The sequence below is a fragment of the Acanthochromis polyacanthus genome, chromosome 9 (genome assembly GCF_021347895.1).
Source record: "Acanthochromis polyacanthus isolate Apoly-LR-REF ecotype Palm Island chromosome 9, KAUST_Apoly_ChrSc, whole genome shotgun sequence".
Taxonomy (NCBI): Eukaryota; Metazoa; Chordata; class Actinopteri; family Pomacentridae; genus Acanthochromis; species Acanthochromis polyacanthus.
The window spans coordinates 11666666-11679732 of record NC_067121.1 but is presented as its reverse complement, the minus strand read 5'-3'; the positions used below and the strand labels follow the sequence as shown (position 1 = coordinate 11679732).

The 13067-nt window shown below is 38.6% G+C and overlaps 1 protein-coding gene across 1 annotated transcript in view; it reads left to right on the top strand.

The window, feature by feature from the left end:
• Positions 1–12660, top strand: part of tesk2 (testis associated actin remodelling kinase 2) — a 42806-nt gene extending 30146 nt beyond the window's left edge. Inside the window, exons 9-13 of the mRNA XM_051953363.1 lie at positions 289–372; positions 1145–1231; positions 4334–4472; positions 6357–6890; positions 10192–12660. Coding sequence (XP_051809323.1) covers positions 289–372; positions 1145–1231; positions 4334–4472; positions 6357–6890; positions 10192–10475 — 1128 coding nt within the window. The 3' untranslated portion in view covers positions 10476–12660. The remainder of the gene's footprint in view (positions 1–288; positions 373–1144; positions 1232–4333; positions 4473–6356; positions 6891–10191) is intronic.
• Positions 12661–13067: the final 407 nt, after the last annotated feature.

Sequence of the window (13067 nt, the reverse complement as noted above, 5' to 3'; positions counted from 1 at the left end):
CTGTATATGTAGCCCTGTGACAGACTGGCGACCTGGTGTCCCCTGCCTTCGCCCGAGTCAGCTGAGATAGGCTCCAGCACCCCCCACGGCCCTAGTGAGCATAAAGCGGTGTATAGAGAATGGATGGATGGCTGGAAAACCCTTGTGCAAAAAAATATGTGTCTGTAAGGGTATATATATACATATATATATATAATGGCAAAAAGCAAACAGGATAGACAGAATTCACCATTTTTTTAAAATGTCTTTCTGTTTGCATACATGTTCATTTATTCTGTTCGTTTTCAGGCTGACGTCTTCTCCTACGGGATAATACTGTGTGAAATTATCGCGAGGATCCAGGCCGACCCAGACTTCCTTCCTCGCACAGAGGTGACTGTTCATCTCCCTCTCACCTCTTTTCCACCCAGTGACCCTGTAATACTCACTCTAAGTGTTTGCTCTGTCCATAGACCAAACCATAACTCTCGCTGTATTTACACTGTCAAATGACTCACGCAGAACTCAAAAGGGAATGTTAAAATATTTTCCAACCCATTCTTGCAAGACCAACTTTAAATATTTACTAGCGATTCACCTACTGTACTTCCTCAGTGTATTAATCTTAAAAGTCTCCTAATGTAAGGCAAATATTTAGGATTTCACAGGTGAAGTATGTGAAGTAATGACTCACAAGTCTGCACAAATTTAACAAAGTAAACTTAAGTGCATAGAGATTGTCTCAGTTCAGTGTGTTCAGGCTTATTCGCAGCTGCACGCAAATGTTATTCTGTCATTTAAAATATGAAATGTGTGTTGGAATCTTGCGTTTCTCAAGTTGTTTATCATTAAAACCCCTTACCAATCACCTGCTGTATGAAAGTCAGCACGAATTCCCTGATATATAGAAAGTATCGTCCTTTTATCCCAGTGTTGATTGTACATTTAAACCAGGTTTAGAGGTGATCTTGGCAGTCAGCAGGACCATGTCAGAGGGATTAGTTTGACAAGAAGCTGTTGGCAGTTGAGTAACAGTTTCTCTAACTTCTGACAAAGCTCTATCTTTACTCCGCTGTTAGCTTATGAATTCCATGTTTATCTTGTGTGTCTAATGTGTCAAACCCCCTTTGTCTCTTTGCGTCTCCAACCTCGCCCTGCTGGCTAGAACTTTGGCCTGGACTATCACACGTTCCAGCACATGGTGGGAGACTGTCCGCCTGACTTTCTCCAGCTGGCCTTCGATTGCTGCAATGTGAGTCCACCATCCATTTGTCTTTTGTCAATCTTTGTCAGCTTAGAAACACTAATATTCACAGATAATAGATAGCAGCTGTCCACATGAATGCAGTTACTTGAGCTGACTGCGATCACTTTTCATTAGAGTTGTCTCCATTCACCTGCATGAAAATAACTGTATGCAACTAAAAGAAACTTCATATATATGTCACAGGCCAAATTAGAATCCAGGCAGATTTAGAATCCGCCTAGGCAGAATTAGAATTTGGTTGTTGTACAGATTTCAATCTTAATCAGGGTTAGATCTTAACTTTTTTCTGCACTAGCCACCCGGGCTAGTAGCTTGCAAAATGCACTAGCCCGCAGAATGTTGCACTAGCCCGTTACTTGAAGCCCCCCCCGTCGGACGTTATGGGGCGGAACGAATATTCGTATATTAGTCTTTAATAGGGCCCGAATATTCGGAGACCAGAAACCACTATTCGGGCCAGCCCTACTATGCTCATAACTAACTGACACAGCACTAAGGAACACCTGTTTTACAATCTGAAAGTCACATGTATTTCAATTCTGAAAAACTAACAGATTTTGAGACTTCTTGAATCTCTATACTCACCAGGTTATGCTCCCTGCGCTCAGAATCACTGGCCATCTGGATAAGCCCATTAAAAGCTATGCTATCTTGCAAATTCACTGCAAATCTCCTCACTCACATTTCAAACAAACTTTTCAAACATGGCTGACATCACCCCACCTTACTGCCCTGCCATCTATCCAAAGTTACAGATTCTGTTAAGCACTTATCATGGTGCAACACAGTTACCTGTGTCAATGAACAATGACATCAACAATACATTACAATAGAAATAGAGTGACCTTAAAAAGTTTTGCACTAGCCAACACGGGCTAGTAGCAGAGATTTTGCACTAGCCCGTGGATGTGTGCACTAGCGGGCTAGTGTTAAGATCTAACCCTGTTAATGTATCAATAGCCTGTATATTTGAAAGAATAACCCGAACACTCTAATAGGATTTTGGTATACAGTATATGAAAAAAAACAACCCAGAAACTACTTTGACAACATAATTTTTTCCCTGTTTATTTTGCCAAGTGTTGAGGACAAAAGTTGACATTACTTCTAAAGTAATTATCTACCTTGTATCTAAAACCAAATTTCAAGGTACATAATTTTAGGGAAAACAAATAATTACATAAACTTCAGTGTACTGCCGGCGGTACACCTACTAATTTGCATAGGAATTTCAGGAATGTCCGACGGCTGCAAACACGATTATACAAACACTATACGCTGATGGAAAGCTTAGATTCTCATGAATCCGCCGGTATAAACCACTTTCAGATGCGATTACCACAGCGGGTGAGAAAAACACATTTGTCCGACAAAAACGAATATTCATCCATCCGTTCTCTATACACGGCTTCAAAGCACACAGCGTGACTCACATTTCCGGGGTTTATTATTACACACACAAAAAAAGATTCCATAAAAAACGGCCATAATCCAACCTTTTACATCCAGATGACACAAGCCAGTAAACTATTTTATCCAAAACATGTCCTGAAGTCGGTATAAAATCCCCGAATCAGTCATTTTCAAGGAAATGCACCTCGCGATGCCCGTCCAATATTCCCTGTATTTTTCGTAATTTTTTTATTTAAAAATAGAATATTAGCGATTTTTTTGTACTGAAAACGGCTGGAATTGACTGAAGCAGAGCATATCATATTCAAAACCCTTCAAATTTCAATCTTGCCTAGGCGAAATCAAAATTCTAATTCTGCCTAGGCGGATTTAAAATCTGCCTGGATTCTAATTTCGCCTGTAACATATATAAACGTTTCAGGGATCTTGAGTCGTTCTGCGCTGCAGATGCGTTAATTATGTCAAAGTTTTCAATCAGAATAATCACGATGATGGATTTATCTGCTTTAACGCATTCATTTTGACAGCCCTAGTTTATGACAAATTTCTTCATGCTGATAACTTTTCCCAAATGACTCATCATAGTTGCTTCTTGGAGTTTGTCATGTTTCATTTTTAATTTCTTGAGTAACTTATATCCCCCTGTTCAGAAATAAAGGAGCAATCTGATTATCTGAATAATCTGATTTGGCTTACTGTCCAGGGGGTGTGCTACTCTCTAAAAGCTGGATCAGTTACTGGGCAGATTCAGCTTTTTTTTTAAATATATAAAATGATTAGTTGTTGCAATAAGTAACTATTGAAATGAAATGAATCAAATCAAATAATGAAATATACTTTCTTCTAAACTTAAAATGAGATTTAGTTTTGCTCGCTCATCACTGGGCTGGAGCTCTGAATCTTTTTCTCTCTGACATTAATTACAACCACAGAAGATGAGAGCATTAAAGATTTTGCAGCACCCTGCTGATTGATCCTATATTGGCTCCTTCCATCCCTTCTCATCCTTGTCTGTTGTCTCGCTTTTTTGGTCCTTGTCTCTGTTATTCTAATTTCAAGTTTGTTTCCAAGTCCGTTCTGTTGTAGCATATTATTCTAACCACTTTGAACTTCCTTGTCAGCTGTGTACATCTTTTAGCCACATTTTTGTCCTTCATCACTAAATTTTCTCCACATTTTCATCACTTTCCTTTTTGTTTGTTTATTATTGCTAAAGACAGTTTAAAATGTTACTGACACGACACGACATGCAGTCTCACTTATTTCTTCTCTTTTTATAAATTTAAACCCACATTTTTCTGAAGTAATGTTGATTCAAAGATATAGTAAAGCAAATTTCACTTTGTTTGACTTATGTGCTTTTGTCTGCAGAGAAAATGAGCATTTCCAAAGTCCATAACCAATAAAAGTCATAAAACAGTCTTTCTTTCACCATTAAACAGTGTAAGCGTATCTCTAGAAAGTCTGTCTCGTAAAATACACTGTCAAGGCTTGCAGAGGCATCAGCTCAGGTTTGTTTATGTAATTTTTAGAAGTATTGCATAATTAACATTGGCATATTATTTATTGTTTAAATGTTATAAGTAGCAGCATTTTAAATGAAAGGTCATCCCGTTTCCCGATTTCCTGATAATCCGGTGATTCTTTATATCTCCGTCTATTTCCTCAACACAGATGGATCCTAAACTCCGTCCATCCTTCCCAGACATCGTCAGGCACCTGGAGGAGATTCTTGCCCACCTTAAAGTTGAAGAGATGGAGCACGAGTGTGTCCCGCTCGGCGGAGACAATGACAAGAAGACCATCCCCAAAGGTAGCAGCGCTGCTTGCTCACGCAACACTTCAGTTTTACAGTCAATAAAAGTCACATCCTTTTGTTTACAAGAAGATGCCTGTAAATTCCTGTAAGGGAAGGTGGAAGGAGGGGAAGCTGTAATCCAAGTACAGTTCCCAAACTACACTTCACCACTATAAAACAGATGCTCTTATCTTTTCAGCTAGCCAATATCTCACTGGTTTACCAGTCAGCGTGGAACCTGACAGACTCTTTCTCTTCTCTCCTGACACCAAAACACTTTTTTTTTTAAAGCACACTGTTGATTCTATGTTTGTGCATCCATTTACAAGGTGACTGTTTACACTGTTTTCACCCAAACATACCGCCAAGTTTGCTAAAGACAGATTTTTACGCCTTCTAACAGTCAGTTTTGCAGATGAATAATGTCCCTTCTTCACTATAATGTCTGTTTTCCTTGTGATTGCACCCAAACAAGTATTTAAAGGTTATTTTTTTCTTTTTTTTGCAAAAGCAAAGACTTATGAGGTCGAGCTCTGATCCCGAATCCCTTGGTGGCGAACAATATAAGCTTCATCGTGACTTGAAGAAGAAATTTGGTCTGAGATCAACATTCCTATTTTGAGACACTTGATCCATGCAGGGCCAGGTTTTACTTCTAATTTGGTCCCACGCACAGCCGTCTACATGTCTGACCATCACACAGTCAGGAGGCGGTAATGTTTTTGTTTAGACGAGCCAAACGGATCCTTTTTCCCTCACTGCCCATGATGTCACAGGATGCAGGTGTGATTCACACAAGCAACAAATGCATTTTCTGACATCTCTTGTCTGGTGTTGTAAATCTCTAAGCTAGCAGGGTTAGCTAACCCTAACCCTAACCCTAACCCTATGTCAAGATTAAGCCTCTTGACATAAGAATTATGTCTTTTGTGTGATAAGCATGACCTGTATCTGACTGTTCTCACTTCTCATCAGCGGTTGATTGTCATAAATGTCTCCTCCTTTCTCAATCTCCCTCTGTCTGCTGATAACATCAGCGTTTCCGCCAGACCGGAGGCCAGGATCACCCTTATAGTAGGAAATATCACTGTTGCATAACAAAAAACCTCTCAGCCAAATATTTTACCAAAGGAGGGTTTTTCTTTTTTGGTCCTCATGAGTAAAATGAGTAAATCTTTCAGATTTTTCCTGGAATAAATGAAGCACATGGCCTGTCAGAGGTGTGACAATAGCTAGAGCTTTGAGAGGAGGATAAAAATATATTTTCCAGTTTAGCTCATTTATCGAGATGAGTCTGCTGTTTAGAATTACAGATTTTGTGAATGCTTCATTTTCTTAAATGCTAATGCAAATACTCTGTTTCTTAACAGTGTCTATAATCTTTGCAAACATGTCTTTCTAATCCTAAAAATCAAAATATGTGTATTTGTGCTGCTGCCATGAATTAAACATTTTAATTAAATCCAATCAAACCAGTGAAAATGTTTTCACAACTGCTAGTCTTATCCAGTGACTTAGAAAAGCACTTTAAGAAAGAGCTAAAAAGAACTTATAGCTCCGTACACAGAACTTAGCCTGTTGTTGCCACCTAGTGGTTCAGTAAAATTCTCACTTTACCTTCAATATGACTCAGTTAATCCAATCACACTTTTGGAAATTAGTCAAATTAATGTCCATCACAGAAGAGAGACATCAAATCCAAAAAACAAACATGGATGTTTTCCATTTTTTCCTTTTAAAAGTTGCTGTTCAGAAGCCAACTCTCAAATTTCCTGTGTGGTAATAAAATTGTCAGACACACTCCTATGCTTACAAGTCATATTTTTATGTTTCTGTTCAATTTATATATACAGTTTTAATAGATGATGTTGACAGAAGCTCTTGTTTTCTTCATTCCAGGTGAAAAGATCCAGGGCTTCAAGCGACTGAATCCTCTTGGCTTCCAGAATGATAAAATCCCTCCCAAATCGCCTCGCCCCAGACGAAACATCTGGCTCAGCCGCAGCCAATCGGACATCTTCTCCTGCAAGCCGGGAAGAAAAATCAATGTCCAGGACCCTTACTACAACCCCCCCACTGTCCAGAGAGCCTCCAAAGTCCGCAAGATCAACCCGTTCACCGCCCGGGAAGACCTGTGTGGCGGCAAGATCAAGTTTTATGACGTGCCCAGCAAGTCTGTCTTCTCGCTGGTGTTCGACCTCCACTCGCCTCCGGGAAGTTTGTTCAGCAACCAGCCGCCTGCTCACGGACCTGTAGGAGCCCAGCAGGAGGCGTCTTATTACTGGCAGCAGCTGCCAGGAAGACAGTGTCACTCTTTACCGGTGTCCCCCCAACTCCCCCGATCTGAGATCTTCCACCTCGCCGCTGCTGTCAGCTCCAATAACAACGGTTCTGTTACCTGTAACTCCGGTCAGCTGTCATCGACTCTTCCAGGTGAGCTTAAGGAAAAAGCAGCCTATTGTGCAAGAATAGATTTTATAACTATCATAGGTTTGTTGTGAGAATATGTGACTGTAAGCAGTAAAGGTTAGTCAGTTTCTCTCATGATCTCATAGCTGAGCAGCCAAGTTGACCAGAGCAGAAGAAGATTCAATGTCTGGTCAGCAAGGTTGCTTATTTTACCAATCCATATCTACTGAGGCTAGTGAGAAAAAGAAATTAAGATTTTGTCTAGTAGGAAAATAGATGGGTTTCACATTCTGTTCCATTTACTGTTCACCCTCTGAACCATAAGTACTTTCTGGGCATTTATTTGCTCCAATACTCACACAGTCAGAGGCTCATTTTTTACTGCAGTCCTGCACCTCTATGGAAACAATACATTCATGTCTAGAGGTAGAGGGGACTCAAAAAGGATTTCTGTGCAGTATAACACAAATATGATGCCATAGTTAAAAAAAACAAAAAAACAACAGGAACATGAATTACTTTGATTCTACATTTGGAAAGAAATTTTCAAGTGCCCACAGCTGTTACCAATACTGAAAAAGAAATGGGAGCAGTACATGTTATAGATGTTTTATTATGTTGTTTCATCTCTTCTCTGTGTAAACACTGCCTGCAGTTCAGCCAAAACGTACCACAATTTTTATGATGTGATTGTTGGTTGCAGCTGAATTAATTAATTATTCAGAATTTGAAAGATAATGGCTTCAGAATTGCACAGACAAGTGCAGATTTTCAGGTTTTTGTTTTTACAGTATTTGGTTAGGGAAAACTGTTTAATTTGGAGAATTTTCAAGTGAGACATGTAGAATAAAATTATGTTCATGAAAGATCACAATTTTAAGCTTAGTTTTGGTTAGGTTTTCTAATGGAATGGTGCGTCACAGATGAGTAGTTCAAGGACAGCCTGAAAGTCGAGAGTCTGATGAGTTTCCAGCAGATAAATGGTGTTATTTTGGCTGTATTGTATTTTATTTTTAAAAAATGTAACATCCCCTTTAAACCCTCCACTGGGGTTTGGAGTTCAGAAGGTTAAACAAGCAGTTAAACTGGAAAAATGTATCGCAGGGGTATTCTACTAAAATTCAGAGGTCCAGTCAGAGAAAATGTATTAAAGCAAAGGTCCAGAAAATCATAATGTCTAACTTTAATTAGTGTGATATATGTTGATGTAACCTAGTAGTTTTATTAGAGTCTGCATGCAATCAGTAACAGACGGTCAAATCAAATAAATTCAGTATGGTTCAATAACATTTTGACAACATTTATTGATAAATAACTTTTGATATAATCGTACATCTTAAAATAAAGTGCAGACTTTGAAAAAAATGATGACTGAACTACCTGAACCAACTTATAAACATCTTTAACAATACCCAAATCTAAAAAAATGTAAACAATTGAACACTTTTACATTGTTTTTGCTGTCTGATATCACTCCCCTTATACCTCTGCTGCTTAATGGGAGAACTGAGCTGCAGCTTGTCCTGCCAGTGTTTTGAAGTGTGGCCTGAACGATGTCAGGGTCATTCTCAGACACATTTGGAGGTCCATTGGTCAGTCTGTAACAATATTTAGTTTTGATTATGTTCATAGTTGAGAAGCTGCCTCACAGCTGTATGTTGGACCAAACACTGTCAGCATGTGCACGGCTACTTTCTCAGTGTTGATTTATTTATTTTTCTTTTTGTCTGTCTCTCACCTGTTTTCTGAACGCAGCTGTGATGTTTAGCACCTGAAATGCAGAGACCAATTGATTGGCTGAGTAGTGTCACATGAGATGTCTGAACTTGTACATAATTGGTCTGTTTCCTGAGCTGATAACCAATGCCGTAAACACTGGAAAAGCTGCGCCGGTAAAATAGAAGCGATAGAATAGAAGCAGTAACAGATTACTTTACTATCTCTAAGTAAATGAATTACAACATACAGTCTAATTTGTAAGATGCAGGTTTGTGCACACGTGATACATGTCTTTTCTTGTAAGACTACATCATACGTGGGGTGTACAATTTGCATATAATGACCAGAAAGAGAAACCTCTGCTCAGTGCTGTGTAAGCAGCTTCTACATATTGTGAGAAAGAAGTGAGACTTGGAATAAAAATGTAATATTATTTCCCTCATTCCACTGATGACTGCATGTCTTACAGTGAATTTCTCTCTCGAGTTATTATGTTTTCCATTAGTGATCATTTGTGAGCTCAAAGTTCTCACACTTTCTGAAATCTAACTACCAAAACTAAGAATGAATATGAATATGAACAGCTTCTGTTTGTGTCGCAAGTAGAAAGGATGTGACTTCTCATTCTGCAGGTGCAGGATTTTTATCTAGTGGTCATCAAGCATACAGTTATGCAGCATCTGTAAACAGTTTTTCTTATCTCTGTGCTCATTTTCATTTTGGTTACTGGTTTAAACAAAATGCAAGAGGTGTGGTCAACACTGTCATATTCTCTCAAAATACAAGTTTTTTAGTTGGGAGAACATTACCAAATTTTATGACTTAATATTGGTTTATAAAATATTAAATGGCCTGGCACCGCCTCCTCTGAGGCAATTCATCCAGAGCAACACGATCTCAAAGCAGAGGAGACTGCCATTCCATACAGAAGCAGCACGATCGGTAAGATGAGCCTCTCAGTAAAGGCAGCTGAAACCTGGAATAATGTTCCATCACTTATCAGACAGATTTCTTCTCTTGGATCTTTCAGTAGATCAGTCAAACTTTGGCTTCTTGATAATCAAACCTGTAGCCATAGCGTAGACATGTAGTTTTTATCAATTTCCTTATAGTCCATTTTTTCTTTTCTTGTGTCTTATTCAGTTGGTATATTGTTGCTTGTACAATGTCCAATGACTTTTAATTTTGTTTCATGTTGTGTGGCCTTGTTTTAATCTTGTAACATCAACCTGCCCTGGGACTACAGATGAAAATCAGCCACTCTGGCTAACTCTGGCATAATTACATGTGGACTTTGTTGGACTCATGTTGATTAATATGCACTGTCCCATCCTAAATAAATAAATAAATAAATAACATGCATTATGCAAAAGACATACAAAAAGCACAAATCCATGAGATGAGTTCTAGGTGTTGTACATAAATATACACCAGTCATATGGAAAATACCATCTGCAAACAAGAACAATAATTACATTTCTGCCTCTTTTGTAGAGGTTTGGGCTCCATCTGGTAATGATAAATATTCTCAGGAGCTTCTAGACAATTTCACCAAATATTGCAATGATTTTATTTTTCTGACCCATTTTCTTTCCCTTCCCCTCAGTTGCTAATTCCAAGTCCGACGCAGGCCTGATGGGGACTGACGTCCGTCAGAAGTCAGTGCTGAGCGACTGGGCGAAGAAATACGTCGTGGTCGAGATCCCACCTTACTGCAGGCTGAGAGGAGGGGAGGACGGTGATGGGGAGGCGGGCGAGGGGAAGGATGTGTTTGGGGAGAGCTGGTCTCCGGTGGTCCCCAGCAGCGACAGAGACAGTGGGGAGGTGATGGACTGTTCCAGCAGCCTACAGGAAGAGGAGGGACGAGGAAGAGGGACGGACACAATGTAACCACACATGGAGGTGACAGTGGAAAGATGCGGTGGTTTTGGACCTGGGAGGCCACGGAGGCAGCAGAAAATGGATTTCAAACCGACCCGACTAGACGCATGCACGGAGATTTTGTATGAATAAAAAGGAAAAAAAGCACTTGATTTTTATCTTTCAAGTGAATGTATCACATGTTGAAGAGCTAGATTTTGTCAGAGCTCTCACCCAAGCGTGACAGTCCCCAGTTAGCACATTTATCAACACAATAGACACTCTGCAGAGAGATTATTTTTCTGAAAAGGTTGTTTATATTTAATACTGTGAGATGTAGATTTTTTCCCCTTTAAAGGTTTCCTGTGGTCTGCATTTTGTCTCTGATGAGGGGTATTGAAGATCCCTATTGTTGCGTGTGAATGTAAAAAAAAAAGTCTGTTATGATACTTAATGTGTTCACTGAAACAAATACTAAATCAAAAAAACAATCCCACATCTTTCTAATATATGAAACCGTGTGCTGATGTTTAGGAGAGAAAACTGTGCTGAAAAACTCACGTAACCTCAGATTTTATACCAACCACCATTTCTACACTGAATTCACAGATGATTTTGTGCAGCTCATCCCTTTTAGTTATTTATTCTATAAGATAAACATTCGCAGTGGACTCCATGACTGTAACTGTGTCTTTATGAACTCTTTAAGGACCTTTCTGATGGTTTTGGCATCTTTTGGCCCACTTACTTCAAAAGTACAGCAGTTTGGTAGCACTTGGAGACAACACAGTCATTTCACAGAATCAGACACCTTAAATTAATCACAGAGGAGCCATCGAGATATTAAATCCAGAAAACAAACTGTTGGGAAACAAGGACATTGTAAAACTCACGTCATAATGGGTTTTTTTTTAAGTAAAAGCTTGAATTTCACGAGTCAGAATTGACTTTTCAAAGCTGTCCTTTCTTGCAATTCTGTTGACGGTGATAAAATGGTTAAACAATGAAGCCAAAAAACAGTTATGATGGCTTACCACCCTAAAAAAAAGATTAAAACTATACACAGCTACTTTTAAAAGACATAACAATCATCAAAAGTTTGACTTTATTAATGACTGAACTCAATCTTACCCACTTCAATGCTCTCAGTAGCCTCACCTGGTTATTACCAAAAGATTACGGTGGCTAACTTGAAATTAAAAGTAAATTACACGACATGCACCCAAACAAGTAATCCACAGTCAAATATTTCTTGAGGCAGTGTTATAAAACGAGGTTTTTGCTGTGGGTAAAAAAGTTGCCATGTTTGTATTAACATGCAGAGGCATTACTGATCCGACTAAATGTGTCCAACAGATTTAATTAAACCTGAATTACAGCTTCCTAAATGCACAGCAAACCCTTAACTTACCTGAAAACTCAAGTGATAAGTTATTTCACTTGGAAGCAGCACATGAGTCGATTTGGTGGAATAAGCTTTAGAAAATAGAAACAGCACAACCTGGTGTTCCACTCTGCCAATCAGAAGGCCTCATGTTCTGCTCTGTGAGAAACATTTAAGCCACTAAAAATCATCACAAATGATCAGTATTTAATAAATGCTATTGTTCTTTGGAGTAATTTATCGACTGATTAAATTATACACGTGATGCTATGAAGTGGTTTTCTGCAGAAACTCCTCCGTATGTGGTAGCTGCTAACATCTGGTTTCGTTTCATTAAGTTCTCACGACATGTCGTACTTTTCACTCCGTTTCATGTCTGAATTAGCACAAGAATTTGCAGTGTCTTCGCTATTTCAGTACACGTCCTCTTGAATGAGTATTATAATCGTTGTAAATGTTTATCAGAACAGTTTTCAGTGTACAAACTCAGTGAAATTAGCTTGACATTGTTGAACATATTTGCCTCGACTCCCTCCAGCACTTCATTTACTTTTCTTCCATTCTGTTGATCGGATGACGTCAGTACGAACTAAAATGCACATGTACAGTGACCTATACAGCATACAGCGCTCTCTTATCACTACTTTTCTATGCAACTTGTAGCACACAGTTTTTTGTTTTTTTTTGCAGGATATTTATGAGATAAAACAAAACATTTAATGTCTTACCTTTGTACATTTGTGTAAAAAGTTTGTTACCCGCTTTGTTGAAACAGATTGAGATGGGTTTTTTTTGTTTTTTTTCCTGATTGAATAACAAAAGCTTACCTGAGTTTTACTTGTGTTTCTCATTCTTTTTCATCTCAGCCACAAAACAGACAGACTTTACTTAGATTTCAGGAAGCTGTATTCCTTTTAAAATAAATGAAACTTGAGCTTTCAGGTTTAATTTGCAAGTCCGGAAACCGAAGCCATCGATTGGAGCTGTCAAAGGTTTCACATCCTGACCAAGAGACATGTGGTTTATGCAGGTGAGTTGTGATTTTAGGCATTAAAAGTCAGTCCTGTTGCATTACAAATAATAAAACTAATGTCAGCCAGTCAAAGAAATGATTCTGTGTTGTTAAGTTATATGGATCTTTTAAATGTTTATACTTGAAAAATTGCAGGTCAAAAGGCAACTCTCCATATTCATGTCAGAATAGATTTTTTTGATAATGGTGATAAAATTGTAAAAAA